Source organism: Typopeltis vanoorti, chromosome 10 (genome assembly GCF_054136105.1).
Source record: "Typopeltis vanoorti isolate ZY-2024b chromosome 10, IOZ_Tvanoo_1.0, whole genome shotgun sequence".
NCBI classification, from domain to species: Eukaryota; Metazoa; Arthropoda; class Arachnida; order Uropygi; family Thelyphonidae; genus Typopeltis; species Typopeltis vanoorti.
Genome location: NC_143558.1, coordinates 104901103 through 104928798, shown reverse-complemented (window position 1 = coordinate 104928798; position 27696 = coordinate 104901103). Strand labels below are relative to the sequence as shown.

The window sequence follows — 27696 nt, the reverse complement described above, 5'->3', positions numbered from 1 at the left end:
CTAGAAGGAGGATAATCATCAATAATTTTTTTTTTAATGATAAATTTGTTCCATTACTCATCAGATTGCTTTTAATTTTATTCGGTTTGTCTAACAAAAGGGAATCAGAAGAGCAGATTGTATGAGCTTAATCTGCAAGCCTCTTGATTATGCCCATCTTCTGTGAAGAATGATGGTGCGAGGATAAGTGAATATATCTGCCAGTAAAGGTTGGCTCCTGGTAAAATGAAAATTCAATGCGATCTGTGGGATTTTGAATTATTAAGGTATCCAAAAAAGGATAGATGGTTATTGGATCCATGCTCAATAGTGAACATGACATGGGAGTAGTTCATTTTCTCTAGAACTGAAGTAATTCTGCTCAGAGTGGGATCAGACTGCACATACTGTATATGATCATCAAAACTTAACTATATATGAGGTTGAGGAAATATGGTGTCAAAGATTTGTTTTTCTAGATGTTTCATAAAATAATCAGCTAAGGCTGGTGAGAGAGATAGGAGTGCCCATTGCTGTTCCTTTGATTTGCTTGAACAACTTATTACACCATGTAAAGTAGCCTGCATTTATGGCGAATTTAAATAGGCTAACGATGTCTTCTGGAAAATCAGTTTGTAAAAATTGAAGAGTCTGTTATAGTGGTATGTTGGCAAATAGTGATACTACATGAAATGAAATCATAATCTTGTTATTAGACAGTAGATCTTTTATTATTTTTTTCTTTAAACTCAAGACTGATTTCAATATAAGAGCTAGTGTGGTAAGTGAGATTCTGAACACGACAAGAGAGGTTTTGAAAGGTAATAAGTGGGAGAGCCAATACAGTCCACTATTAGGGGTAGTGGGTTGCCATTCTTATGTAAATTTAGGATGATCATGATGAATTTGTAACCTCTCAGCAGCAGTGGCATCCCAAGCTGCACATTGTCTAATAATTTATTTAATTTGCTGATTTGGCTTTTTATTGAATCCCTGCTAATAACATTGTATGTTGATGTATCTCTCAATAAGATATTAACATTATGATTATACTTAATGATATTCATGACAATGGTGGTATTGCCTTTGTTGGCCTTTGTGATGACAATACTAATGTTCTGGCATAGAGAGCAAAGAGCTTGTAATTCTGAAAGGGTATATTTAAAGGAGGCAGTTTTTCTTTGTATAGAATTTGGACAATATCAAAACATAATTTATTCACTTCATTTGTGTGTAATTCTCTGATGCTTTTTCTACATTTACTATAATTTCTAAGCAAGGTATATGCTGAGGAGACAAGACAAAATAGTTCAGTTATTGGTTTGAATACAGCAGTAGTTTATTCCTTATAATATTTCAAACTTATGGATTAATCTATATTTATGGATGACATGTGCCAATGTCATCCATAAATATAGATTATGCTCATCTTTCCAAGGATAGTGAAATGAGAAATTAATTCAAAATGGTCTTGACTGAGAATGTCGTTTAAAGTACTTTCTAGTTTCAGAAGTTGAGCATTATTTAAATAAAACTGTTTCTTCATTTCACATATTTGATCTAATAACAAAGCCTTGCTTGCATTTTGATATATCTTCTTTACAGAATGTGACTTGATGGTCTCCTTAATTTTAACAAAATTAGGAATAATATCAGCAGCGCGACAACATCTAAGGAACACAAGTCTATTATGAAGATTAGCTTTCTTCAAATATAGCTTACTGTATCTTCTTACAGATTTCCAATGTCCTTAACCATAGAGGTTTTGTACTAAATAGTTTTAATGGAACATGTGTGCTAGACATAACTAAAAATTTAGCAATTTTCAGGGAAAGACAACGTATACTGTTATATTAATTAAAAAACTTTAATATTTCCTATATTTCGACAGTTATATATCACCAATGGATAAGTTTATCTACAAGAATTATGCCTACTAGACATATTTTAAAGTTACGTGGCTTACACATGTAACAAAAAATATATAGAATTTTATTCAAGAATTGTAATATATTACATAGCCAAAGTTACGTTGATATCATTAGGGAGTCAGACCAGTGATTACAATCAAGACATAAATCGCAATAATGAGTCATAAAGAATGAGTATACCAGTTCATGTCTCACTCGCAACTGAAGTATATGATTACACTATTACAGTTCAAAGGAACAGTTGTGAAAGTTGAGATAATAAAAATAATTATTAATTAAAAATAAATAAATAAACTATGAACAACTAATAGTGATCGCTTCCCAAAATTTAGAGATTAACATGCAGTCTGAGTGGTTGAGGCTCGGATGATTTCATAGCGTTTCACGTTTCAAGGAAAAGACGATCAAATTTAAACTTGCTAGAATGTAGAAAGAAATTTTGTCTCTTATCAAAGAACTCAGTGCCTAGTGTCAATAGCATGAGAAGCAAGGTCAGACTTGTTAGATTCCAAAAATGTAATATAGGAACCTCAACTGCTCAGACTGCATGCCAATCTCTAAGTTTTGGGACGTGATCACTCTCACTTGTAACTGTTCATTATTTATTTATTATTTAAAAAAAAAATTTAATTAATAACTATTTAAAATTACTTTTATCTACAAAACTTTTATAACCATTCCTTTGAACTCTAACAGTGTAATCATATACTCATCTGTGACCAAGACACAAGCTAATATATGCATGCTTTATGACTTATTATGGTGATTCATGTTTTCAATATAGTTAACAGTCTGTCTCCCTGATGATGTCAATATAATGTTGGATGAAATATGTTGGAGTTCTTGAATAAAATTCTGTATATTTTTGTTATATGTGTAAACCATGAAGTTTTGAAAATACATCTAGTACACATGTTCCATTAAAACTATTTAGGACACTTCTTCCAACATGAGTATGACCATCTCTAGTTCTGTCCTTATGAATAACAGTAAAAAGGCTTAAAGATTGGATTCTCACTGGATTTTTATGTTTCCGAGATAAACCTTGATATCATCAATTTTATGGTGAAGCCAACGACAGTTCCACTGTAGAAATTTTTATTTTTGGCATTGTAGGCTTATCCAATTTCTGAGATGTTGAGGACTTCCCTTTGTCAGGCCTGTATATATTTATTTATTGCTTTAGAGAAGAATGGATGGCCAGCATTCACCTCTTCTTATTGGAAAAATGTTTAATTCATCATCACATGTGCTAGGATCATTTGACAAGTTTAATTTACTTTCAGTGGATGCAGAAGAATCTATTTTTTTCTATGACGAAATCTGGTGGTTTATCTACAGGTGAGGTTCTGGCCATAATTTTCTGGACAAGTGGGTTCTCATCAAATGGAATAATTTTTGGAGTTGTTTCAGGGAGGCAGATCGTAAGTGGTACAAGTGATGCACTGCACAGAGAATCACTTACGATCACGAAGTTCAGTTACAGGGAAATTATCAGATGGTGGAATAGAATATGGGTTTGAGTTATTATTGATATTTTCTTAAGTGTTACCTTCTTAGCATAAGATTTCAGGATAGGTGTGATGGTGGTGTATAGCTTCCTCTTTGCATCCTGATATGATATATTTTGTTCTGTTTTTATCTTTTGTGTTTATTTTTCATCCTTTTAACTGAGACATGCATGAGGAATAAGATGGATGAGCTCACTGACAACTGACACATTTAGCTTTTTTTTCCCAGAGATAGATTTATTATCATGCTCTATGCAGCTCCACTGGGCACCAGTAATAGAGCCATAACAGGCAGTTTTTGGGCATGAGCATATTTCTAACATTTAAAGCATTCCAGTGGATTACTAATGTACAGCCTAACAAGACAATTGAGATATCCTGCTTTTATAGATGTTGGAATTTGAGATGTATCGAAGATAAGATGATGTTCCTGGTTTTAATAAGGTAACCATCTTTATGCATCATACACAGTCACTCCCTGATCTTTGAGCTCTGAACACATTTTCTCATATGGAACATCAAAAAGATCTCATTCTGATATCGCTCCTCTAGAAGAATTTAGCGATTTATGAGGTGTTACAGTAACTGGCACACTCACTGATGCTGCATTGAGTATATTTTCTGAGTGTTGCTAACGTGATGTTTTGACAAATATATCTCCACATTGTAGTTCCTTAACTGTTCTGGGAGATCCTGGAATTCCTTAGGAATAAAGAAGGGTAACATTTTCCCTATTGGATTTTCATCTGTTGAATGGATGTTGAGAAAGACTGGTATATTTATACTGTTGTCACATGACTTGTTTTTTTACTTCTGTAATCAAGTGATGTAGCTATGGTATCAGTACTTGGTTGGAACCTTGTGAGGGTCCCTGAAAAATATGAGGATGAAAAATTCATGCTCAAAGCATTTTTTAGTTGAAACCAATATTCTCCATCCACCACAGCGGAAGACATGGACACCCACTCACAGGCCAACAATGACTGCACTCAGAATAGGAACAAAAAGGGTTTCCCTGGATGCTATATTGACATCACAGCAAGCCCTTCCAACCCTGGACCATGGGGGTGGATACTTACTGCAACACCATTGACCCTTGAAGGTAAGCCCAATAATTAATTGATTCTAGTCGGGACATCCACGATCAGTCATCTTGCCGAACCAGAGACCAATGTATTGCAAGACTACCAGGATTCCCCCTTTTTGGATGTACATGAGTCACACTGCATGGCAAACATGATGACGGCAGGGCACTGGATCCCGGTGATGGTGGTTAGGAAGATAGGATAGGATAAAAGATTTTGGAGAAGTAGAATGAAGAAAAAGAGGAAGAATGAAAAGGGTCAGTTAGATCATTAGAAGGCTCAATCCACTATGAACAGGTGCCCCACAAGGAGGAGAGCATCAGAGAACTGCTTAGAGAATTCTATATTATTTTACACAGTGGCTTACGAAATTCTACATGTTCATTACTACCTGTAGAATTACCGGGCTGGTAAGTATGACAAGCTTAGGTGTGTACTTGGCTCAGTGCCATGGCATGTAAAACTGCAAGGGCTGGATGTTGATAGTGCATGGGAGGTGGTTAAGAACTGCTTGCAGGAGGCAATGGTTGACTGTATACCAAGAGTCCGAATAATAAATCAAGTAGGGGTTAAATGGATGAATAACACTATTAAGCTTGAGCTGCAAAAAAAGAAACAATTGTGGAGGGAATTTAAGGAGAAAGGTGACTATCAGGCGCAGGAACAGTATAAAGCTCAGGCCAGGATGGTAACAAGGGTGGTAAGAATAGCAAAAGCAGATTACGAAAGAAAATTGGCCATGCAGGCTAAAGAGAATCCCAAACAGTTTTTTCAATATGTTGCAAATAAAAGGAAAAATGCTCATGGTAGAATGATCTTAAAAAATGCTGAGGGTAGGGAGGTAACCGAATCAGTCGATATTGTGGAATTACTGAGCGAGCACTTTGCAAGAGTATATCATCCAGGTGGTGACTTTGCAGGAATGGAAGAACCAACAGCTTATACTGGAATTGTGATGAATGAAGTAGAGGTAACTAGTCTATTACAGAACCTCAATGTCAATACATCTGTGGGATTGGATGGTATACCAGCTCGTGTCGTACGTGAAGCGGCTAAAGAATTGTCAGTGCCCTTGACCATTTTGTTTAATTTGAGCCTCGGGTCTGGGTCAGTCCCAAAGGGGTGGAAAGAGGGGAAAATAGTTCCACTGCACAAAGGCGGTTCCAAGGCTGCTGTTGAAAATTACCGGCCAATCAGCATAACAGGAATCATTATCAAGGTCTTAGAGAAAATAGTCAAGAGGAAAATACAAGATTGGATAGAAGAAAATGGGATACTGTATCGGGGACAGCATGGTTTGGTGAAGGGTAGGTCATGCCTCAGTAACTTACTTACGTATTATAACACAGTGACGGCTGAACTGGATAAGGGTAATGGGTTTACAGTGATTCTACTGGACCTTGCTAAGGCCTTTGACAGGATACCACATGGAATTCTAATCAGTAAATTGCAGCATATGGGGATGGACATAGGGTTGGTGAGATGGATAGGAGGGTGGTTGATGGAGAGATATCAGAGAGTGGTTTACTCAGGAGTATAGTCCACAAGACGGCCTGTGACTAGTGGTGTGCCACAAGGATCTGTTGTTGAACCACTGCTGTTTAATTTGTTCATTAATGATATAGGAAAGGATCTGAGAGGAACAGTTCATTTGTTTGCGGATGATGCGAAGTTGGGTAGGGCAATAGTGAATGCAGATGACGTCAAAATTTTGCAGGATGATTTGGATAGATTGGCGGTCTGGGCTAAGGAGAATGGATGTCAATTTAATGTGGCAAAATGTAAGGTTTTGCATTTTGGGGTGAAAAGATTGGCGGCAGTTTACTGCATTGGTGGAACTGTGCTCCAGGAAATTGATGAGGCAGGAGATTTAGGAGTGTTGGTGGATAAGGAATTGAAATTTAGGGGACACATTGCAAAAGTGGCCAAATCAGCTCATCAAATCACTTGGTTGCTGAAGAATACATTGACAAGCAGGTTATTGTTCCTCTGTATCGAGCCTTGATAAGACCCCATCTCGACTACTGTGCCCAGATTTGGTCACCTAGGTTTCTTCTTGATGGGGAGGAGGTGGAGAGGATCCAGAGGCGAGTGACCAAGATGATAGCAGGTCTGTGGAATGAACCTTATGAGAACAGGTTGAGGATTTGTGGGTTGCAAAAATTAGTTGATAGGCGGAGTAGGGGAGATATGATTGAGACATTCAAATTACTGAAGGGTTTCTATAAGATTAATTCAGAAGATATTTTTGAGAACAGGGCTGGTTGTGGGAGGACTAGGGGACATCCATGGAAACTGGGCAAAAGTGTGGTTAGTAAAGGTGTTAGAGCTGGGTTCTTTGCTTTTAGAGTAGTGAATGAGTGGAATGCGCTCCCTGAGTCTGTGGTGGATGCTGTGACAGTGAATGAGTTTAACGCAAGGTATGATAGATACTGTATGAATGTTGAATAGTTGTGATGAATATGATTTGGGGCTTCCCTCGATGAGTCTAATGACTCCCTGGAGTTGCCCGTAATAATAGTAATAGTAATATGAGCATTTTATGAAATCAGTTCTAAAATTTAAATTCTTAAATAAACTGAATCACACTACCTGTATAACTGACAGAAGCAATATCTCCAAGAGTGTCGCTCACTGTGACTAATTTAACAGGTCTCTCATGATCTGTAATGCTTCTAATATAACACAACCTAAAATGCAAACAATACAGTTTAATTCACTACTGGTTTTATTTAAGTTTTACTTTCTTCTAAATTTGTAATTCTTAATCAGTGATATTAATTTATATTACTTCAGTCAAAATCTGTCTTCTCAGATGATAAGGAAAACCTAAGTGCAGTACAAGTACAACTGATCAATCGGTCCAAGAAAAGTCAGGACATATATAGGTAGAACATATAGATTTGTTTTCCTTTCCCTAATTTTGTTTCATATGTTATTGTTAAAACAATAACATATGAAGGATTAACGGGGAGGATTAACTATGTTCTCCTACCAGGATCTTGGTTGACTAGCCATCAGTCATGCTTGTAGCATGTCGAGCACAGTTAAGCCTGGGATGGATTTCCGTTGTGAGCTAGCAATCTACAACACAGTCAAAAACCCTGATGGAACTGATATAGATGGCAGGGCCAGTATTTCGGTGAAGTCCAGAGGGCCATACCCAGGAAGTCTTAGTATCACACCTCCACGTGGCTCCCCCGGAAAACATGGTGAAGTTGATACTGAGCAAAGAGCTGGCAAAAAGCTATAAAATGCATCTTCCAAGATGTTATGTGGCCAGCATGGGAGATTAGGCCACGACCCCTCCGCTACAATGCCAAGAAGAAAAAAGGCTGTAAAGCCCATGGCCATAATGGGCAAACACTGGATGTGTCTAAATTTCCCCAACTATATGACTACTTTGATCGAAACCATTTATGGAGGTCAGAGCACGATGCAGTGGGGGAAGCTTTCCCAAATAATAAGCAATACTGGAATAGCCCAAAGAACTCATAATAATAATCAGTGCAATCCTCTTTTCCTCTATATAGGAACATTTAATTGTCGAACACTTAAAGAAGAGGAAGACCTTACCATCTTTCAGCAAGAACTAAAACATTTTAAATGGGACATCATAGGCTTAAGTGAAGTATGCAGGCAGTGAACATTTAATAAAACTAAAAAAATGGAGATTACTTATACTATTATGGGAAAACAAAAGGGCAATATGGAGTAGGATTTCTAATTAAGGAAACAATTACACACCTTATAGAATAACTTAATTATACAGATGAAAGAATAATAGAAATCACACTTAAAATCTGGATCATCCAAATATATGCTCCCACCTCATCTCACACTAATGAAGAGATAGAAGCATTTTATGACTCACTGCAGACACTCTAGACAAAAAAAGGAAATAGCAATCAAAACTTTACTATAGTAATGGCCGATTTTAATGCCAAAGTAGGTCATCCTTCTCACCAAATAGATACAATAAGACCATACGTGTATGTTACAAGCAGCAACCCAGGAATGGCTCTTACTGAATTCTCTATCAGTAACAAGCTTTACATTATGAATAAATTTTTTAAGAAACTTTTCAAAGGAAAATGGACATGGAGAAGTCCAAATGGAGAAATAAAAAATGAAATAGATTATATACTGTGTAATAATAAAGAAATAGTCCAAGATACCTCAGTACTAAATCAAGTAAAAACAAGAAGCAACCACTAACTGGTGAGAGCCAAAATTAAAATAAACCCCAAACTGGAAAGAATAAAATGGCTAAACAACAAAAAATCAAGAAGTTTTGACTTAAAACCTATTGAAAACAAAAAGAAGGATTATGAAGAAAAACTCAGTCAAAAACTAGACTTAATAAACATATTTGAAGAAGACATAAATAAAGTAAGGAAAAGCCCAACAGAAGTAATAATCTCAGCAGCCAATGAATTCAAAAGCAACAAACAACAAAAAGACCATAAACTTTCAGATGAAACCTTACAACTACTAAAAATAGAGACAAAAACTGAACTTCTAAAATAGAATATGCAGAACTATGCAAAACAATAAGGAAAAAGATGAGAAATGAAATAAGAGCTTATAATATTACAAAAATAAAAGAAACAATTGAAAACAATAAAAATATGAAAATACTAAGAAAACATTTATCAGTTGGTAAAAATCAAATAACTGCAATAAAAGATAAGAATGGAACTACAATAAGGAACCAATAACAAATCCTAAGCAGACTTGAAGAATTTTATAAAGAAAACTCTATAGTGATTCTTCAATAGATATATCAAATATAAATAACTCTTCCCTATCACATATGGAATTCATCTCCCCCATTCACTTCAGATGAAAGAAAACAAGCATTAAAACAAATGAAAAATGGAAAATGTCTTGGTGAAGACCTAATTCACATAGAATTAATTAAATGGAGAGAAAACAACATAATTCACCATATCACAAACTTACTAAAATCTATGCCTAGAAGAGGGAAAAATACCAGAAAACTGGAAAAATGCTACTCTGATACTGTTATTTATAAAAGAAGACAAAGAAGCAGTAAAGAACTATAGACCAATTAGTATTTTCTATAATCTGTATAAAATTCTCACAAAAGTAATAACAAACAGGTTAACCCCTCATCTAGACTCAAATCAACCAGCAGAACAATGAGAAATTTAATAATTTAAATTTGAGAATTTAACACAACTGATCCTATTCATGCAGTAAAACAAATAATAGAAAACACAGAAGAAAACCAATTACCTCTCTGTTTAGCCTTTACTAATTATGAAAAAGCATTTTATTCCATCAAAACTAATGAATAATCAAAGCACTCCAGAATCAGGGAGTTCATGGAGAATATATGGACCTCCTCCAGGAAATATACCTTATTGCAGCAGCAACAATCCAACTTCACACGAATAGCAATAAAATATCAATTGAAAAAGGTGTCTGACAAGGAGACTCTCTATCGCCCAAAATCTTTACAGCATTCCTTCAAGAAATATTTAATAATATAAACTGGACAAACCTTGATATAAAAATTAATAACAGAAACTTAACACATCTAAGATATGCAGATGATATCATAATTTTTGCAAACACTCCAGAAGATTAATATAATGATAGAAGACCTATATCATGAAAGCAGAAAAGTTGGCCTAAAAATAAACAGAGAAAAAACTAAAATCACGTTTAATCATTTTGTAACACCAAAAATCATACTAATAGAAAACAATTTCTTGGAAAGAGTCTCTTCATATACATATTTAGGTCATCTCATTGATCTAAACTGTGGACTCCAAAAGGAAATAAATAGAAGAGTTCAACTTGCTTGGAGTGCATTCAGAAAATTGAAAAGCATTTTTCAAAACAATGATGTCCCACTCTATTTAAAAAGGAGGACATTTAACCAGTATATACTTCCAGTCATCACATATGGTTGTGAAACTTGGTCTCTAACAAAAGCACTGACAAATAAACTAGCAACAACTCAAAGAAAAATGGAGAGGCTGATACTAGGCATCACATTAAAAGATAAGAAGCGAAACACCTGGATAAGAAGACAGACTCGTATCACTGACATCATTCTTCACCACAAGCAACTAAAATGGAAATGGGTTGGGCGTCTATCCAGAAGAGAAGATGAGTGATGGACCACCATACTAATGAACTGGATTCCAAACAAAGGGAAATGAGGCTGAGGACGTCCTAAAAAGAAGGTGGAGTGATGAATTGTCAAATTTTGTTGGGAAAAATCAACCATTGCCAAAAACAGAGAAAGGAACTGGAGGAGGCCTTCATCCAGCAGTGGAAAGAAAATGGCTGAAAAGAAGAAGTTATTGTTTTTATTTTTTGTTGGTTTGGTTTACTAAATCATTAATACACCCTACTCTTCAAACAACAGGGTATGGGTTTGAATCCTTCTGTAGGCATGGACTTTTGGATGTTTGTGACATTCCGATGTGGAAGATGAATTTCATCATCTAGTGTGAGACCACTGCCTCACTTATTGTGGAGGCCTAAAATTATTATTATTATTTGACACCTCCAGGGAGTCCAAAGATTCATTGAGGAAGGGTACCTGCTCCTCTTGTCTCCACCACTCGGTCCACCAACTGACTGCAACTACACCAATGCCATCTACCACTGACCACCGCCACTAGTTTTTCCACAGACAATCACAAACATCCATGCCCATGGTAGGATTTGAACCCACAGCCTTTTGGCTGGAGAGCAGATATGCCAACCACTCGGCCAGCCAGGCCGGCTGAGTGGTTAGTGCATACGAAATGGATTGAAAAAGTTTCATGTGTAGGTTCGAGGGCAAAGTCCAGACTATATATAAAAAATAAATAGATAAAATAATAAAAACAATAAAAAATTTTATCCACCAATGGTACTGATGTACTATAAGTTTACAACTTTTTGGGGATGGGAGACAAATAAAAAAAGAAGAAGAAAGGATTATCATGGGAGGATAATATTACTTGATGAAAATATTAAACTGATAACTCACACTCACAGCAGAGGACATAGAGGCATTTAATGAACAATTCAGCAAGGTATTTTATTCTCATAATTGTTTCATTATGTGGAACTTGATTATAGAGAGAATGGCGGAGGAAAGACTGGTATGGATGAGCAGAAGGTATATGAGGAATTAACTAAACTAATGTTAAAAAGGTGGAAGCACTGGATAACTAAACTGCATTAAATTCCCTTGAAACATTACTGCATGTTTCAAGGGAATGTTTTCAGTGGATTATTTGCCTATAATCCAAAGACTCAGTTTTTCCCCTCTTTCCACTCCTTTGGAACTTGTACCATTGAAAGGCTTGTTAAACAAGTTGTACAAGTTCCAAAGGAGTGAAAAGAGTGGGAAAACTGAGTCTTTGGATTATAGGCAAATCTGTGCATATGTGGCATGATTAAGGTGATGAAAAATTTGGTGAGGACCAGGATCCAGAATTGGCTGACCATCATTAGGATTCCCTATGATGGTCAGCATGCATTTGATAAATGGAGGTGTGTTTTAGCAATCTACTTATGCATTATAACAAGGTGATAACAAATGCACTGGATAAATGAAATGCATCACAGCAATTTAATTTAGCTTTTGCAAAGGTCTTTGAGAAATTCTACATGGCAATTAAAAGGAACTGAGTGGGTTTGATAACAGACTTGGGAACTGAATAGGAGATTGACTGTAAGATCGCTATCAGCAAATTGATATGAGGAGCAGTATCCTATAAAAGGTAATTAATTAGTGGTGTGCTGCAGAGATCTGATTTGGGATAGTACTTTTTAATTCACGTGTTAACGACACTGGAAGAGATTTAAAATGGAATATATATTTGTTTGTGTATGATGCAAAGCTTGTGAAGGCTATGAGAGTTACATAAATGTTGTGGTCCTACAGAAGATGTGAACAAACTGAGTGAGTCAAGTGGATGGAGTTGGCAGCTTAATGTTGAAAAGTACAACGGTTTTGAAACTGGGAAATAAAGAATGAAATACATAGTATACAAATGGTGGAAATACCTTAAAAAGATAGAGGGGATAAGGAGTCTGGAAATAATGGTGGACATGATTTGAAATTTATTGGTCATATTGCTAAAATTATGAGGATATCACAACAGAATATGGCAATGATATGGAGAGCAATTACAACAGAAGTAAGGAGGTTATGGTTCAATTGTTTAAGGTCTTGATTAGGTAGCATACAGATTACTGTGCAGAGATGTGGTTATCTGGTTTTTGAGGAGATGGGGTATGTACTGGAGAGAAGAGAGTCCAAAGTTGTTTTGATTTTTATGGCATCAGCAAATACCACTATAATGCAACGAATCAATGTTCAAGAGCAAAAATAATACAGGAATATACTAATAAAAATATACAGATAATGATAAGTATTCAAGATACCAAGTTTATATAAACTTGGTTTTTAATCCTATTGCCTTTAATGCATAGCATCATACATCTCCTAAGGGGATGTGCTTTACATTAAGGGAAAAATACTAAGGAAAGTGATCAGGGCTTAATCCACCTTTACCACGAGTTGCCTCAAACTTGAACTACGTGCAGGCGCAAAATTGACTCACTTGTCTGTTTGCTCACTTGGGAAATAGGATTAAAAACCAAGTTTATATAAAATTACTTGGTATCTTGAATACATAATATACCCAAGTTAAAAAAACTTTCTACAGATAATGATAAGATTTAAACAAAATTATATAAGCTAGTATGGTTAAGAAATTTAAAAACACCAGATGTATTTTAACTTGGTTGGTCAAGATGTTTAATTTTAATGGCACATGAGTATTCATGCACCTTTGAGTGCCATGTCCATGGAGATGGACATGGTACATAATAATCATCAATGATTCTATTTAAAATGACATTAAAAATATAAATATACATTTTAAAACCAAAGCAAAGCTTTTGTATATTCAATACACATGGAATTCTGAATGATTAAATTTAGAATTAATCTGCATAACACACGTTTATAACAAAGAATATGTGAAAATTATAGACCCATAACACTCTTAAGTTATAGTTATAAACTATTCATCCAAATTATACAAAAGAGAACACAGGTGCTTACAGAAAAAACTATAGAGGAAAACCAAGCAGGATTCAGGTCACTATCTTCACCATTAATAATATAGAAGAAAAATATTGGGAGTACAACCTGCCCATATACTGTTGTTTTCTAGATTTCAAGCAAGCCTTTGATTCATTTAATAGAAACAAATTGATCACTATCTTAAAAAAACGTAAAAATGGACTCTGATATTTTAGCATTTATTACAAATTATTATGGAGACACCAAAGCTTTTGTTAAAATGAACAACATTAAAACCGAGGATTTCAGAGTTGAGAAAGGTGTAATGCAGGGATGCCCTCTTTCACCTCAACTCTTTATCATCTTCCTAGAAGAAGTCTGTAAAATCACAGCTGATGAACCAGGAGTAAAAATTAATGATACCAACATTAATCACATTATATATGCTGATGATATCATTATTCTAGCAGATTCTAAACCATAGCTAGAAAAAAATATTAATATTTTAAATGACTCCTGTAAAACTTATGGTACAAAAATAAATCTTCATAAAACAAAAATAATGAAGATAGATAGAGAAGAAGAAAATATTTCCATAAATCTCGAAAATCACCTGTTGGAACAAGTTAATAAATATGTTTATCTTGGCAGTCTTATTTCTAGTAACCTCAACAATATGGAAACAATAAAACACAGGCTAAACCTAGGTTGGACTAGCATGAATAAACTAAATAAAATATGGAAAAATAAAAAAATCCCAACAAGTCTAAAATTACATAAAACAATTATCATCACATCAGCTACTTATGCTTCAGAAGCCTGGAGATTAACTCAACAATCAATCAAGAAACTTCATGCATTTGAAATGAAATGCCTCAGAAAAATTAACCACTGGATGCAACACAAGACTAATGATCACGTCAGAATAGATTTAAACTTTCCAGATGATATAATAGATACAATCATTAAGCATCAAGTGAGATAGTTTGGTCACTGAATGGATATATAGGAAGAAAAAGACCTAGAGGCAGACCAAGAAGTACTTGGATAAGTGTGTCTGAGTGATTTTTGGTGTGAATTCTATCAGAATTATTAGTATAAATTGCTGTTTCAAATATCACACAATGCCAGTCAGGAGGTCAACCACGTGTACGTTGACTGGTGCTACTAGGCGAATGCTGTGAAAGTTAAGTAGCACTGGCGACATAGACTTTTCAAAACTGATTCGATGTCCTGAGTGCAATACGTAAGAGATGTCTTTGTGGAGAGGGAGAGAATGAACGAAAGACGAGAGAAAGTATGGATTTATCATAAGTGAGATATATTGTTGGATTACGATACAGAGAATGCAAAACTGAATGAAAAGATAGAAAGTGTACATGAAAGAAATGGAAATGAAATGAAAGATAGAGAGGCTGACGGAGTGAAGGAATGCAAGGATGTAGAAGCGAAAGTTATGGAAAAAGTTGCGAAAAAAAATGGAAATGAAATGAAAGCAAGAGAAACTGAGGGAGTTAAAGAATTCAAAGATGTAGAAGCGAAAGTAAAGGAACAAGTTGCGAAACACGGAAGTAAAACGAAAGTTGGAGAAATTGAAGGAGTGAAAGAATACAAAGATGTACAAGCGAAAATTAGTGATAAGGGGATGAAGGAAAGTATGAATGAGGAAAAGGAAGTAAAGTGCAGCCGAACAAGAGGTAGCAAGATATCATCCAGGTGGTGACATTGCAGAAATGAATAAACCAGTAGATTATATGGGAAATGTGGTGAATGAAGTGGAGGTGAGTAGTCTATTGCATAACCTCAATGTCAATACATCTGTGGGATTGGATGGTATACCAGCTCGTGTAGTACGAGAAGCAGCTAAAGAATTGTCAATACCCTTGACCATTTTGTTTAATTTGAGTCTCGGGTCTGGGTAAGTCCCGAGCGGGTGGAAGGAGGGGAAAATAGTTCCACTGCATAAAGGTGGTTCCAAGACTGCTGTTGTAAATTACCGACCGATTAGCATATCAGGAATCATTGTCAAGGTCTTAGAGAAATTAGTCAAGAAAAGAATACAGGATTGGATAGATGAAAATGGGATATTGTATGGGGGACAACATGGTTTTGTGAAGGGTAGATTATGCCTCAGTAACTTGCTCACGTTTTATAACACAGTGACGGCTGAACTGGATAGGGGTAATGGGTTTACAGTGATACTACTGGACCTTGCCAAGGCCTTTGACAGTATACCACATGGAACCCTAATCAGTAAACTGGAGCAGATGGGGATAGATATAGGGTTGGTAAGATGGATAGGAGGGTGGTTGAAGGAGAGATACCAGAGAGTGGTTTATTCAGGAGTGGAGTCAAAAAGACGTCTTGTGACTAGTGGAGTGCTGCAGGGCTCTGTTCTTGGACCACTGCTTTTCAATTTGTTCATCGATGATATTGGAAAGGATTTGAGGGAAAGTGTTCACTTGTTTGCTGATGATGCAAAGTTGGGTAGAGCAATTGTGAGTGCACAGGATGTCAAAATTTTACAGGATGATTTGGATAGTTTGGAGAACTGGGCTAGGAAAAATGGATGTCAGTTTAATGTGGCAAAGTGTAAGGTTATGCACTTTGGGGTGAAAAGAATAGCAGCAGTATATCGCATTGGTGGAACCGTACTCCAGGAGATTGATGAGGCCAGGGATTTGGGAGTGCTGGTGGATAGGGAGTTGAAGTTTAGGGGGCACATTGCAAAAGTGACTAAAACAGCTCACCAAATCACTTGGCTTATGAAAAATACTTTAACATGCAGAGACAAACAAGTTGTTGTTCCTCTGTATCGAGCCTTGATAAGACCCCATCTGGACTTCTGTGCCCAATTATGGGCACCAGGGTTTCTTCGTGATGGGGAGGAAGTGGAGAGGGTCCAGAGACGAGTGACCAAGATGATAGCAGGTCTGTGGAATGAACCTTATGAGAATAGGTTGAGGATTTGTGGGTTGCAGAAATTGGACGATAGGCGAAGGAGGGGTGATATAATTGAGACATTCAAATTACTGAAGGGTTTTTATAAGATTGATCCAGAAGATATTTTTGAAAATATGACTGGTGGTGGGAGGACTAGGGCCATGCATGGAAGCTGGGCAAGAGCATGGTTGACAAGGGTGTTAGAGCTAGGTTTTTTACTCGGAGAGTGGTGAATGAGTGGAATAAGCTTCCAGAGTCTGTTGTGGGTGCTACGACCGTGAATGAGTTCAAGGCTAGATATGATAGATACTGTGTGAATGTTGAATAGTTGTTCCAGACATGATGTTAGGGCCTCCCTCGATGAGTCTGTCGACTCCTTGGAGTTTCCAGGAACAATAATAATAATAATAATAATAATAATAATAATAGAGAGTGAAACTGTCAGAATGCAAGATTTAATGAAACAGATATTGGAAATGAAAAATGAAATGAAGAATATGTTGAGTGACGTTAGGCTGGGAAGGATTATTAGTAATAGTGCAGATGTGGTAGCCCTGCAAGAAGATTTAAATAAGCTAGATAGATGGGCAAATGAATGGGGGTATCGGTTTAATGCAGCAAAATGTAAGGTCTTGAGGTTTGGGAAACATCGATGGGATGCTGCATACTCTATGGGAGGAGCTATACTGGAGGAAGTAGGGGAGACAAAAGATCTGGAGTTGATGATTGATAGAAACCTGAAGTTTAGGGGACATATTGCAAAGGTGGTGAAGGTAACACAGAGGATTGCTGCAATTATGAGAAGGACACTGCCCTGCAGAGATAAGAGGGTTATCATTCCGTTGTATAAGTCTCTGATCAGACCACACTTGGACTATTGTTCTCAGATTTGGTCCCCAGGATTTGAAGGGGATAAATTAACTGTGGAAAGGATACAAAGACGGATGACAAAGATGGTTTCAGGACTGTACAAGCATAGTAATGAGGATCGGCTGAGGGAATGTGGACTGCAGAGTTTGGTGGATAGAAGGAGAGGTGATATGATTGAGACTTTTAAACTGTTGAGAGGTGGTTACAGGGTTGACACTGGGGAGTTCTTTCGCTTGGTTGAACAGCAGGAAGGAGTGATGACAAGAGGCCATCCCTGGAAGTTACGAAAGGAAACTGTGAATAAGAGGGTAAGGAGTGGTTTCTTTGTGTGGAAGGTGGTTGAACCGTGGAATGCATTGCCTGATGGAGTGGTGGGAGCAAGAACGGTCAATGAGTTTAAGGAGTGGTATGATAGACTTTGTGTTTCTTAGGGGGGACCTCCCCTCGATGAGTCTTGACAGATTTTATGTTCTTAGGAAGGACCTCCCACGATGAGTCTTTTGACTCCATGGAGGCCTGAATAATAATAATAATAATAATGAAGATGGGGTATATTGCAATGTGGGTGGAGAAGTGGAGACTGAGGAGTTATATGTGGTAAGTGATGATAAAGGTGATTTGGCAGGTGTAGTGGGGAAATCACAACCAACATATGACTTGGATAGGACTGGCTATAGACATAAAAATGAACTGTTGTGTTTGTTTACAAATGCCAGAAGTATCAGAAATAAAGGGGATGAAATGGTTTCAGTGATTGAATTTATTCACCCCCAAATCATTGGAATAAGTGAAACATGGTTGAATGAAGATGATATCGTAATGGGAATAGAAATGGAAGGTACATATTTTTCGTGAGGATAGAAAGGGCAGGAAGGGAGGGGGGAATTAAGTCCACATAAGGTAGACATGAAAGAGGGAAATAGTGGCAAAGGTTATGAGGCAGTGTGGTGTAATGTGGAGGTTGAGAGGAAGACATATTTAGTTGGGTGTTGCTATAGGCCTTGGAATGTGGAAGGTGGTGATGAAGAAATGTATAAACAACTTGGATTAGTGAACAAAGGAAGGGTAATTATGGGTGATTTTAATTATAGCGGTATAGATTGGAATGAAGAGATAGCATTTGGGAATAAGGAAAGTGAATTTCGCGAGTTCTTGAGAGATAACTATCTCAGGTAGCATGTAAAGAAAGGCACATGAGGATCAAGAGTTCTAGATCTCATCATTTCATCAGAGGATGTAATTGTTATGGGGGTTTCACATTTTCCTCCAGCTGGTGAAAGTGATTATGAAGTAATCACCTGTGTTGTGGCTAGTCATATGCAGGCTTTTGCGAGGAAAGGATATATGTGGAATTATAAGGCTGGTGATTATGACAAGCTTAGAGACAACTCTGAGCTAACATGGAACGAGGAGTTGAGTGGTAAGGAAATAAATGCTGAATGGGAACTTACAAAGAAATACATAACAGCATCTGCATCTAAAAATATTGCTTAGAGTGGGAGGAAATGTAACGTAGTGTTGGGAGAGAGAGAGAGTGGTTCCCTCTCTCTCTCTCTCTCTCTCTGTACCTTACATGCAAGTATTCCAAATCTCAGATCTGTGCTGATGCTTTTCTATGTGAAAGGAAACTGATACTAAATGCTTGTGTTTTGGGGAAGGCATCTCTAGTATATGCTTTCAGTCAAAATAGATGATCAATTGTTGAATGATGTTTACAGATGACAGACTGTATTCTGGAAAAAAGAGTTATTTCTCTCCAGAAACCATAAAGGAAGAGATTTCACTATTTTTTCCCATGTGATAATTTTTTGGAATTTTTGTCTCGTTACCTAGCTTTGGAAAGGCTATAATAATTTTCTTTTGGCAGGCTTTGGGAACATTCTCGCAGAAAAATTCTGTGAGAATTTTGAACATCTATCATTTCTCCTGAAAATGCACTCCACACCCAGATCCTGAGTTAAGAATGGGACAGACTGTTATTCCAGTAGCATTGGAAGCTACTTGGAACCTCTTGTATCCATTCTTGACAGAAAAACTTACATTCCTTACACACGTTTATCAAAAGACAAAAGTGCAAGAGATCATTCATACTCCATTTTCTACTGAATGGGGTGTCGATTGATCTTCATTGCTTTGACTTTATCATGCATTATACAGTCATCCCTCGACTTACGTCCGGGTTCCATTCCATCCGGCAGGACGTAAGTCAATACATTAAATCAACAGAGTTATAGAGGTTAGGGACTTAACCGTAATAAGTATACTGTCATTTTAATTTTTTTAACCTTATTATAAAACTCTACTGTGTGTTACTGCCACTATAAAACAGGAGAATAATCACCCAAATCTTCCTCCACAATCACATCTTCGTTACCTTCCCTGTGTGAACGATCAGGCTGTGGCTCTTTTGGTGTAACCTCTGTTTTTTTGATGAAAATGTTATTAAGTAGCGTTCAACATTGGGGTCCATGTCTTCAGCCATTTTGAGAACATCGCTAACTGCAAAGAACATTTCTGCAAGACCCTTCACTGTAAATTGTTTAACTACCTCTTCCTGTTTCTCTTTTCCCTCTTCCTTTTCTCATTTTTCCTCTTCTGCAACAGTTGTTCCTCCAGTTCGGCCAATTCTTCGTTGGTCAACTCTTCAGGGGAACTTTCTATGAATTGAATTATGTCGTCATCATTTACGTCGAGATTCAGTTTGTTTGCCAGGCCCACTACTACAAACTTCCAAAATCATGCACAAACCTTTTTAATGTCTTTTTCCATATGCCACTCATACACTGAGAGGTCACTTTGTCCCAAGCCACAGCAATATTTTTAATAGCATGATAAATATTGAATGTTTTCCAGAATTGCATGAGAGTTTGGTCATATCCTTCAGTAGCAGAAATGGCTTTTGAAAAAGTTCTCCATAGATAATAAGCCTTAAACACTGCAAGAACTCCCTGATCCATTGGTTGGATCAATGAAGTAGTGTTTGGAGGAAGAAACATGACCTTGAACTTGGTGAAGATCACCGCTATAAGACGTATAAGATTGATAACCTAGAGCATTATCTAGAATTAATAAAATTTTAAATTCTTCATTGACTTACTAGAGTCCCATTCACAAGAATTAACCAATGAAGACCTTATGGAGATAGAGAAGCAGCTGATAGAAACACAAGAACATGATGAATCAGAAGATCCAGAGCCAAGAAAGTTTACAAAAGAATTAGCTGAAGCCTTTCATCTCATTGAAGCAGGATTTGCTAAGCTTGATAAACATGATCCTAACATTGAGCGGTTTACAAAGGTTTACTGTGCAGTTAGTGAGAACATCTGCTACTAGGCCATTTATGATGGAAAAAATTCATCATAAATGGCACATTCTCCCTCGATGAGTCTTTGGACTCCCTGGAGGTGTCACATAATAATAATAATAATAATAAAACCAAACTGACAGCAAAAAAAAAACAGTGCAGAATATCACTCGTAACATATGAATGCACAGCTTTCTCATGACCTCCAAGCTATATACTGAATTGTGAAGAATATTTATATTCTTACACAATTCAGTGTATTTATATTCTTATATTCTTTATATATGACAGATACATTTTGCATGTATCTGTCAGATCAGCTGCGAGCTCCGCATGGTTAAAGGCATATTAATCAAAACTCTTGCAGCGTATATCAAGGGATTGGCGCAATTAATTTTGGCACATTAAGCAAGGGATATCTGTACTTACAATGATTTGAATTCTATATATTTCATTCATTCAGTAGAGTCTTTAATTGATTCCTTTGTCTCCATGATAATGTCCTTTTCTTCTGGCTGTAAGTGCCTGTTCTTTCTTTCTTTCCCATCATTTTCTTTGTCTTTGCCATTGTTATTCTTTTTATCCTTCAAATTCCATTTATAACAATGTGGCAATCTCAGCCATGTGATAATTGGTTTCTCTGATGAGCTCACCATGATGATGCTGACCTCCACATGTAAGACACTCTGGTGATCGACAGTAGATTTTCACATGCCAGTGGCCCCAGGGAAAAAGGACCAAAGCCTCAAGACACTTTCTTCCTGTTGCAAGAACCTTGATAGGTCTGGACATCATGTAATATACATGCACATATCTTGAAATTCCCATATTTGGAAATGCATTAACATTGGGAAATGATGACGTCGTGTGACACAAATTTGATTAACACAGTTTTATAATAAAATTATACATACAAAGAAATTTTAGTAATTATACAAACAATGACAATTCTTTATATATATTTTTCCTCAGACAAAACTTGTAAAATGAACATCATACAACGTTAATCATGTTAGATTTTACATTCCAGCTACAGTCATTGCTTGTTGGAGAGCATGTGTATGTGTGTCCACTTGTGGATTAGTGCCAGGTGGGGAGCTCTGATGCTAAATCAAACTTCTCCTGAGAATAAATAATTTTCATCCTCTTGTTTATCAAATTGCTTCAATAAATGCAGGAACTCTAGCTATATTTTCCAAAAATCAAAATAAGAAAGAAACAAACATCAAAAGGCACCATTCTTAATCCTGCATTCAACATGAGAATACTCACTTGGAAAAATATTGTCCTTCATCCAGAAAGGTTTGGAAGATTTGGCAGAATCTCTAAAAGATATTATTCTTATTATTATTGAAGATATTCTTATCTTCAATAAGATAATATATATATCCTTCATCATGACCATGTATTACTGGCTTGATAGCAATAGAAAAAATTTCGCAGATCACAAAATACGTACATTTTTGAAAATTATGGAGAAAACTACCATGTTTGAGTAAAACTTTAGTTTAATATAAATAAACTCTACATTCGACGTTTTACTAAAGTTTTACTCAAACACGGTAGTTATCTCCATAATTTCCAAATATGTACTTGGATCAATGTGCAAGCCTAAAACAAAGGGCACAAAATATGTGTTTTTATTTTGAAATGTATTGTTAATTCATCATATCTATGAATTCATCATCATCACGAATCATGGGCTCACTGCCCATTGATGTCTGATGCCTGTTTCACTATCTTCTTCCACCTTTCTTTGTCCAGCGCACAGTGTCGCAGTTTTTGTACACCCATTCCACACCAGTGTCTTTTATATCATCTATCCATTCTCTGTATGGTCTACCTCTTCTGTTTAAACCATCCAAAATACCAAACATAAATGTCTTTATCTTCCGGTCCTCACTCATTCTACAGATGTGTCCAAATAATTGCAGCTTCCGTTTTATAATCTTCTGCATTAGATTCTGTTTTGGTTGTATCTTCTGATAGAGCTCTTCATTGGTGATTTTCTGTACCCATCCTATTCTTAGAATCTTCCTGTAACAAGTTCTTTCAAATGACAAAATTCTTTTTCTTGATTCCTTATTTATTACCCACGTTTCAGATCCGTACAGTACACCGCTGAAGATGCATGTTTCCAATACTCTTAGTTTTGTTTGCAGACTGATCACTTTACTTTTCCAGATGTTATCCATGGCCTTCAGATTCTTCCCTTTGCAATCCTGATCTTTATTTTTTTTTTAGAGTCCAAGTCATATGTCAGTTTAATTCCCAAATATGTGAATTGTTCTACATTTTCTATATCAGTTCCATCCACTTGTATCTTTTGTTTCATGTTCTTCTCACCAAATACCATTGTCTTTGTTTTTTCAAAGTTCATAACAAGTCCAAATCTCTTCCCTTCCTCATTTAACAGTTTCAGTGTTTTTTGTAGTTCTCTTTCGTCTTCTTCAATAATAACAATGCCATCTGCAAATCTCAGATTGTTAATTCTCATTCCGTGTACAGATATTCCTTTGGCATCTTCTTTCATTTTATCCATTGCTCTTTCTAAATGTGCGATGAAAATGCTTGGTGATATTGGGTCTCCCTGTCTAGTACCTCTGCTTGTTTTAAACCATTTCCCCAAATCATCACCTATTCTAACTGCTGCAACTGCATTCTGGTAAACATCTTTTAATATAGCTATTAGTTTTTTTTATCAATTCCATAGGATTCTAGAACTGCTAATGTCACTTTCTGGTCAATACTGTCAAATGCTTTCTGAAAGTCAACAAAGCAAGTATATATATCTATGAATTATGTTAGCATTAATAGCAAAATTCACATCCTACACAGAGATCTATTTCTTGGGTCAATTGTTATTTAGTCATTCAGATGACTAAATAGATTGTTATATTTGAAGCTTTTAAGGCTACAGGCCACAGTGTCATTTTGTAATCACTACTTAGCCTCTATTCATGTTCCTAATTTTCCCAGAATTAAAGAAATCACCCAATCTCTAGATGCACACAAAAGTTATTTACATGCTAGTGAATCCTTACTGTTGACCCTCTACTGTGCCAAACATGACCTGACCAAAGTTAATTTTTCTTTCAATTGGTTAGATATGTGATCCAAAGAACTATAATCTCAAAATAATATAATGCTATCTTTTTCATTTCTACAGTAATCTGACAAAAAATATTACTGAAATCTGAATGGAATCTTGTGTGAACGTTGAAAATCTTGTAAGACAATGTAAATTTTATATTCTTCAGATTCTTACTGACAAATGGTTAGCTAACTTCCATATTTTTAAGACTCACTCAAGGTGAAATTAATGTTTTAAAAAAAGGTCATGTTTTCAACATCGCTTCTAAGAAAATCACTTATATGCAGTTATAAAGTAACCTATCTGACTTTCCTTCAACTAAACATTTGTTTTGAAATGTCATATTCAAAATTACCACTTTGAAATTCTAATTAAGGATTCATCTGAATACAGGTTATTCTTAGAGATTATTCTTTTATAAACCTACCACTAGGGATCCCACCAGATCACAAGGAAATAAACTAAATCAGTTGTTAAATCATCTTAAACTCCTGGACTATATGGAAATATCCATAAATACATACAATAGTCATTCCTTTGCAGCCAGCCTATCAACTGTATTGTGGGCTTAGCTGAAAATAGAAATTTTAAAGTTTATAAGCTCAACTTTTTATTGAACCTGCTCATCAAGCTAACTAGACAATTCTCTTCTTACATACATAATGTAGATTTCATTTCTGCCCAACTGACACAAAAATTTTGAGTTTATACACTGAAAAGTTTTATTGAACCTACTCTCAGCCTCAGAAAATCAATCGTCTAAATAGAAAATACTGCAGATTTATTTCTTAAGTAAAAGACTTTCACATTGGCTGCTCTGACATCATGGTGAGCTTTGGTGTTGTTTCTCTTGACTAACAAGCTGTTGGAAACAACTCTTCAATTACTTTCTAAAGATTTCCTGCTGACATACTTCGTTTATTTGAGTTTTCTATGAACTTTTGACTACTTTTCATGGATAGGTAATCTCAGCAATACAAGGTAGAAGGTTATATAGTGGGTTCCTCCTTGTTTCCACTGTTTTCTAATTATTTTAAGGAACACATGGAAGAATAATTCTTCACTACTGTCAGTCCTTCTCATTCCCACCCCTACGTAGGTTTGCGATGTTGAGAATGTATTCACTACTTTGCAGATGAAAAATTAGACATACTTTTTTAGTTCACATTGATAACCTTCCTAAAAACATTTATGTTAGAAAAAAGAAAATAACAGTCCTTCCATTCCTTGATTCACTTTTAATGCTGGAAGTTGATTGCTTGCTCTTAGCTTCTCTTTTGATATGAAGTCAACATTTTCTGGGAGATACATTCACCAAGATTTGGTGCATCATATCTCACAGAATTTCAGACTTGTTCTGCTATTCTGATGACTCTCTCTCTCTCTAAAGAGAATTGCAATGCATTGAAGATAACTGTTGTTACTTTCTGTCTGAATTACAACACATCAAAAAAATTTCCATCCTTTATAATGTTATTAACATCAAACATTAATGGAATCAAAAGACCATCACAGCAAGTCCACTTTCTCACATAAAAAGATAAAAAAAAAGGCCCATTTTTTCTACTCTACTTACTCTATTAAAAATCTCCTTATTAATCTAGTAACAACCAACTTATGTATCTCAATTATATCTCTTCTAAATTTGTTTATTATTACTATTATCATCCAAGATCTCAACAGAGTCACAACACTCACTGTGGGAGACTCACCTTAAACAACACAGAGTTTATCGTACTCTTGTTCACCATCTGTACATTCACCACCTTATTAGGCAATGCATGCTGTGTTCCAACTATCATCGCTGTAAGGTCAGGGGAGGTACTTTTCACCCTCTTACTCATCACATCATTTCAAAACTTCGAGGATGGCCCTTTGTTCTTCTTCCTTCCTGTTGTTCTACAGTAAGAAAAAATCTCCCTGTTGTCAATCCTATAATTATCTCTTAATGGTTTACATGTTTCATCATGTCATCCCATCATCTTCTATCCAACAAACTCTGCAGTTAGCATGTTCTCTCATAACGGACATTGTGCAGCTATAATATGTTTTTTTGTTATCCATGAGCACAACAATCTGGATGTAGTCTGATTAGAGCTTTATGGAATGGAATTACCACTCTTTTACATCTTCTATCAAGGTCCTTTTTAGTATTATAGTAATTCTCTGAGTTATTACCTTCACCCTCCACCAAACTTCAAAGGTTAATTGACTATTGGTGATAATCAATAAAATTTAGAAAATCCTGTACCTCCTACTCCAGTATAGTTCCACCAGTCAGTATACACTGGTGTCCAAAACCTAAGGACAAACACTATTTCTGAAGATTGCAACCCCAGATTCAGACGAATCAGCTTGTGGCAATTTGTATAACTCATAATTTCAAGTAGAAAGTGGGTACACATTCAAATTTTTGAATCACATACAAAGGGGTCATTTGGTAGCACTCAACAGGATAAAAGGCAAAATGCTGTGCCAAGCAAACTTTGTTTGAAGGAAGCTCTTTTCATGAAGGAATCAAGTTGCAAACTTGGAGGTCTTGTAGTATCTATTTATATCTATTTATATCTCCACATCTCACCCTTGTTTTACTACCATCATGTTTTGTATTTAGATAATTTTCTTCCTCATGCTTCTCCATGTCTCTTTTCTTGGGACTCTATAAAAGTCCTTTTCCAAATCGGTGATGACCATAAAAAATTCCATGTTACTTTTCCTATACCTTTTTATGAGCTTTCTTATAGCAAAGATGGCATCATTTGTTCCCTGGTTAGGCATAAATCCAAATTGCTCTTTGCCAATTGACACCATATCTTGCAATCTCTTCTCAATTACCCTTTCCCATATCTTCATAATATGGTTCATGAGTTTATTTCTTCTCTAATTACTACAGGACTAGATACCACCTTTGTTCATATATATCGGAACCATATTCTCCCCCCCCCCCATTCCTCTGGCATTTTCTTAGAATCAGTAATTCTGTTAAACATATCCATTAATACAGTTACAACAGTTCTCCTATACATTTCCATACTTCTAATACTTCTACAGGGATGTTTTCAGATCAAACTGCCTTCCCATTTTATTATCTTTCTCAGTGCTTCTTCCACTTCATTCTTGTTAGGTAAGGAATTAGCCCAATTACCAGATCTCCTTCCTCCTTTTGTAAACTCTTTCCATCTATCTAGGACATACATTTCTTCATACAGTACAGTATCATTTTCTTCTTTAATCATCCTGGTTTGGCATATATCTTTACTTTTCTTCCTTTGTCTGGCTATTCTGAGGGCCCTTCTGACACTTTTTTTATTATCCAGATTTTCATACAGGTTAGTATAGGTTTCGGCTTTAGTACTACTGCTCTCTTCGCTTTTTTCTGGCTTGTTTCTGTATTCAATTCTGCTATTCTTGTCATCTACTCTGTCCCACTTCTTCTTGTCCATTTCCTTTTCACTAATATAATTTTGCACCTCGTTGTTCCACCACTAAGTTTTCTTCTCCACCTTAACACTTCCTGTTGTCTGGCCCAACACCTCTTTCCCAATATTACAGATATTTTTCATTTTCTTTTCCCATTTTTCATGTTCTATTGGTTCAATTTCAGTGATTGTTGTTTTACCTTTTTTTTGATGAACTCTTCTCTAAAGACATTTTCTCACAGTTTCCATCATCTCATTTTGATGATCACTTTCACTTGCTTCTGTTTTACTGGTTTTTATTACCACTTGTCAGAGTAGAAGCTTGTGCTGATCAGCCATGCCTCTCCTAGTATTACCCTTACATTTATTTACCTCCTTCATATGTTCTTTGCAGAGTATATAGTTCACCTGGGAGTACCTCTCCCCACTGCTTGTAAGTGCACCTGTGGTTTGGTGGTTTGCTATAGAAGGTGTTCAGTATAGCAAGATT

General features: G+C 36.0%; 1 protein-coding gene across 4 annotated transcripts in view; it reads right to left on the bottom strand.

The window, feature by feature from the left end:
- mv (lysosomal-trafficking regulator mauve) overlaps nucleotides 1-27696 on the bottom strand; it is a 1073830-nt gene that overhangs the window by 75114 nt on the left and 971020 nt on the right. For all 4 annotated transcript variants that reach the window (XM_090399251.1, XM_090399254.1, XM_090399252.1 and 1 more), the window contains one exon: nucleotides 7099-7196. In XM_090399251.1, the coding sequence (XP_090255377.1) occupies nucleotides 7099-7196 (98 nt within the window). The remainder of the gene's footprint in view (nucleotides 1-7098; nucleotides 7197-27696) is intronic.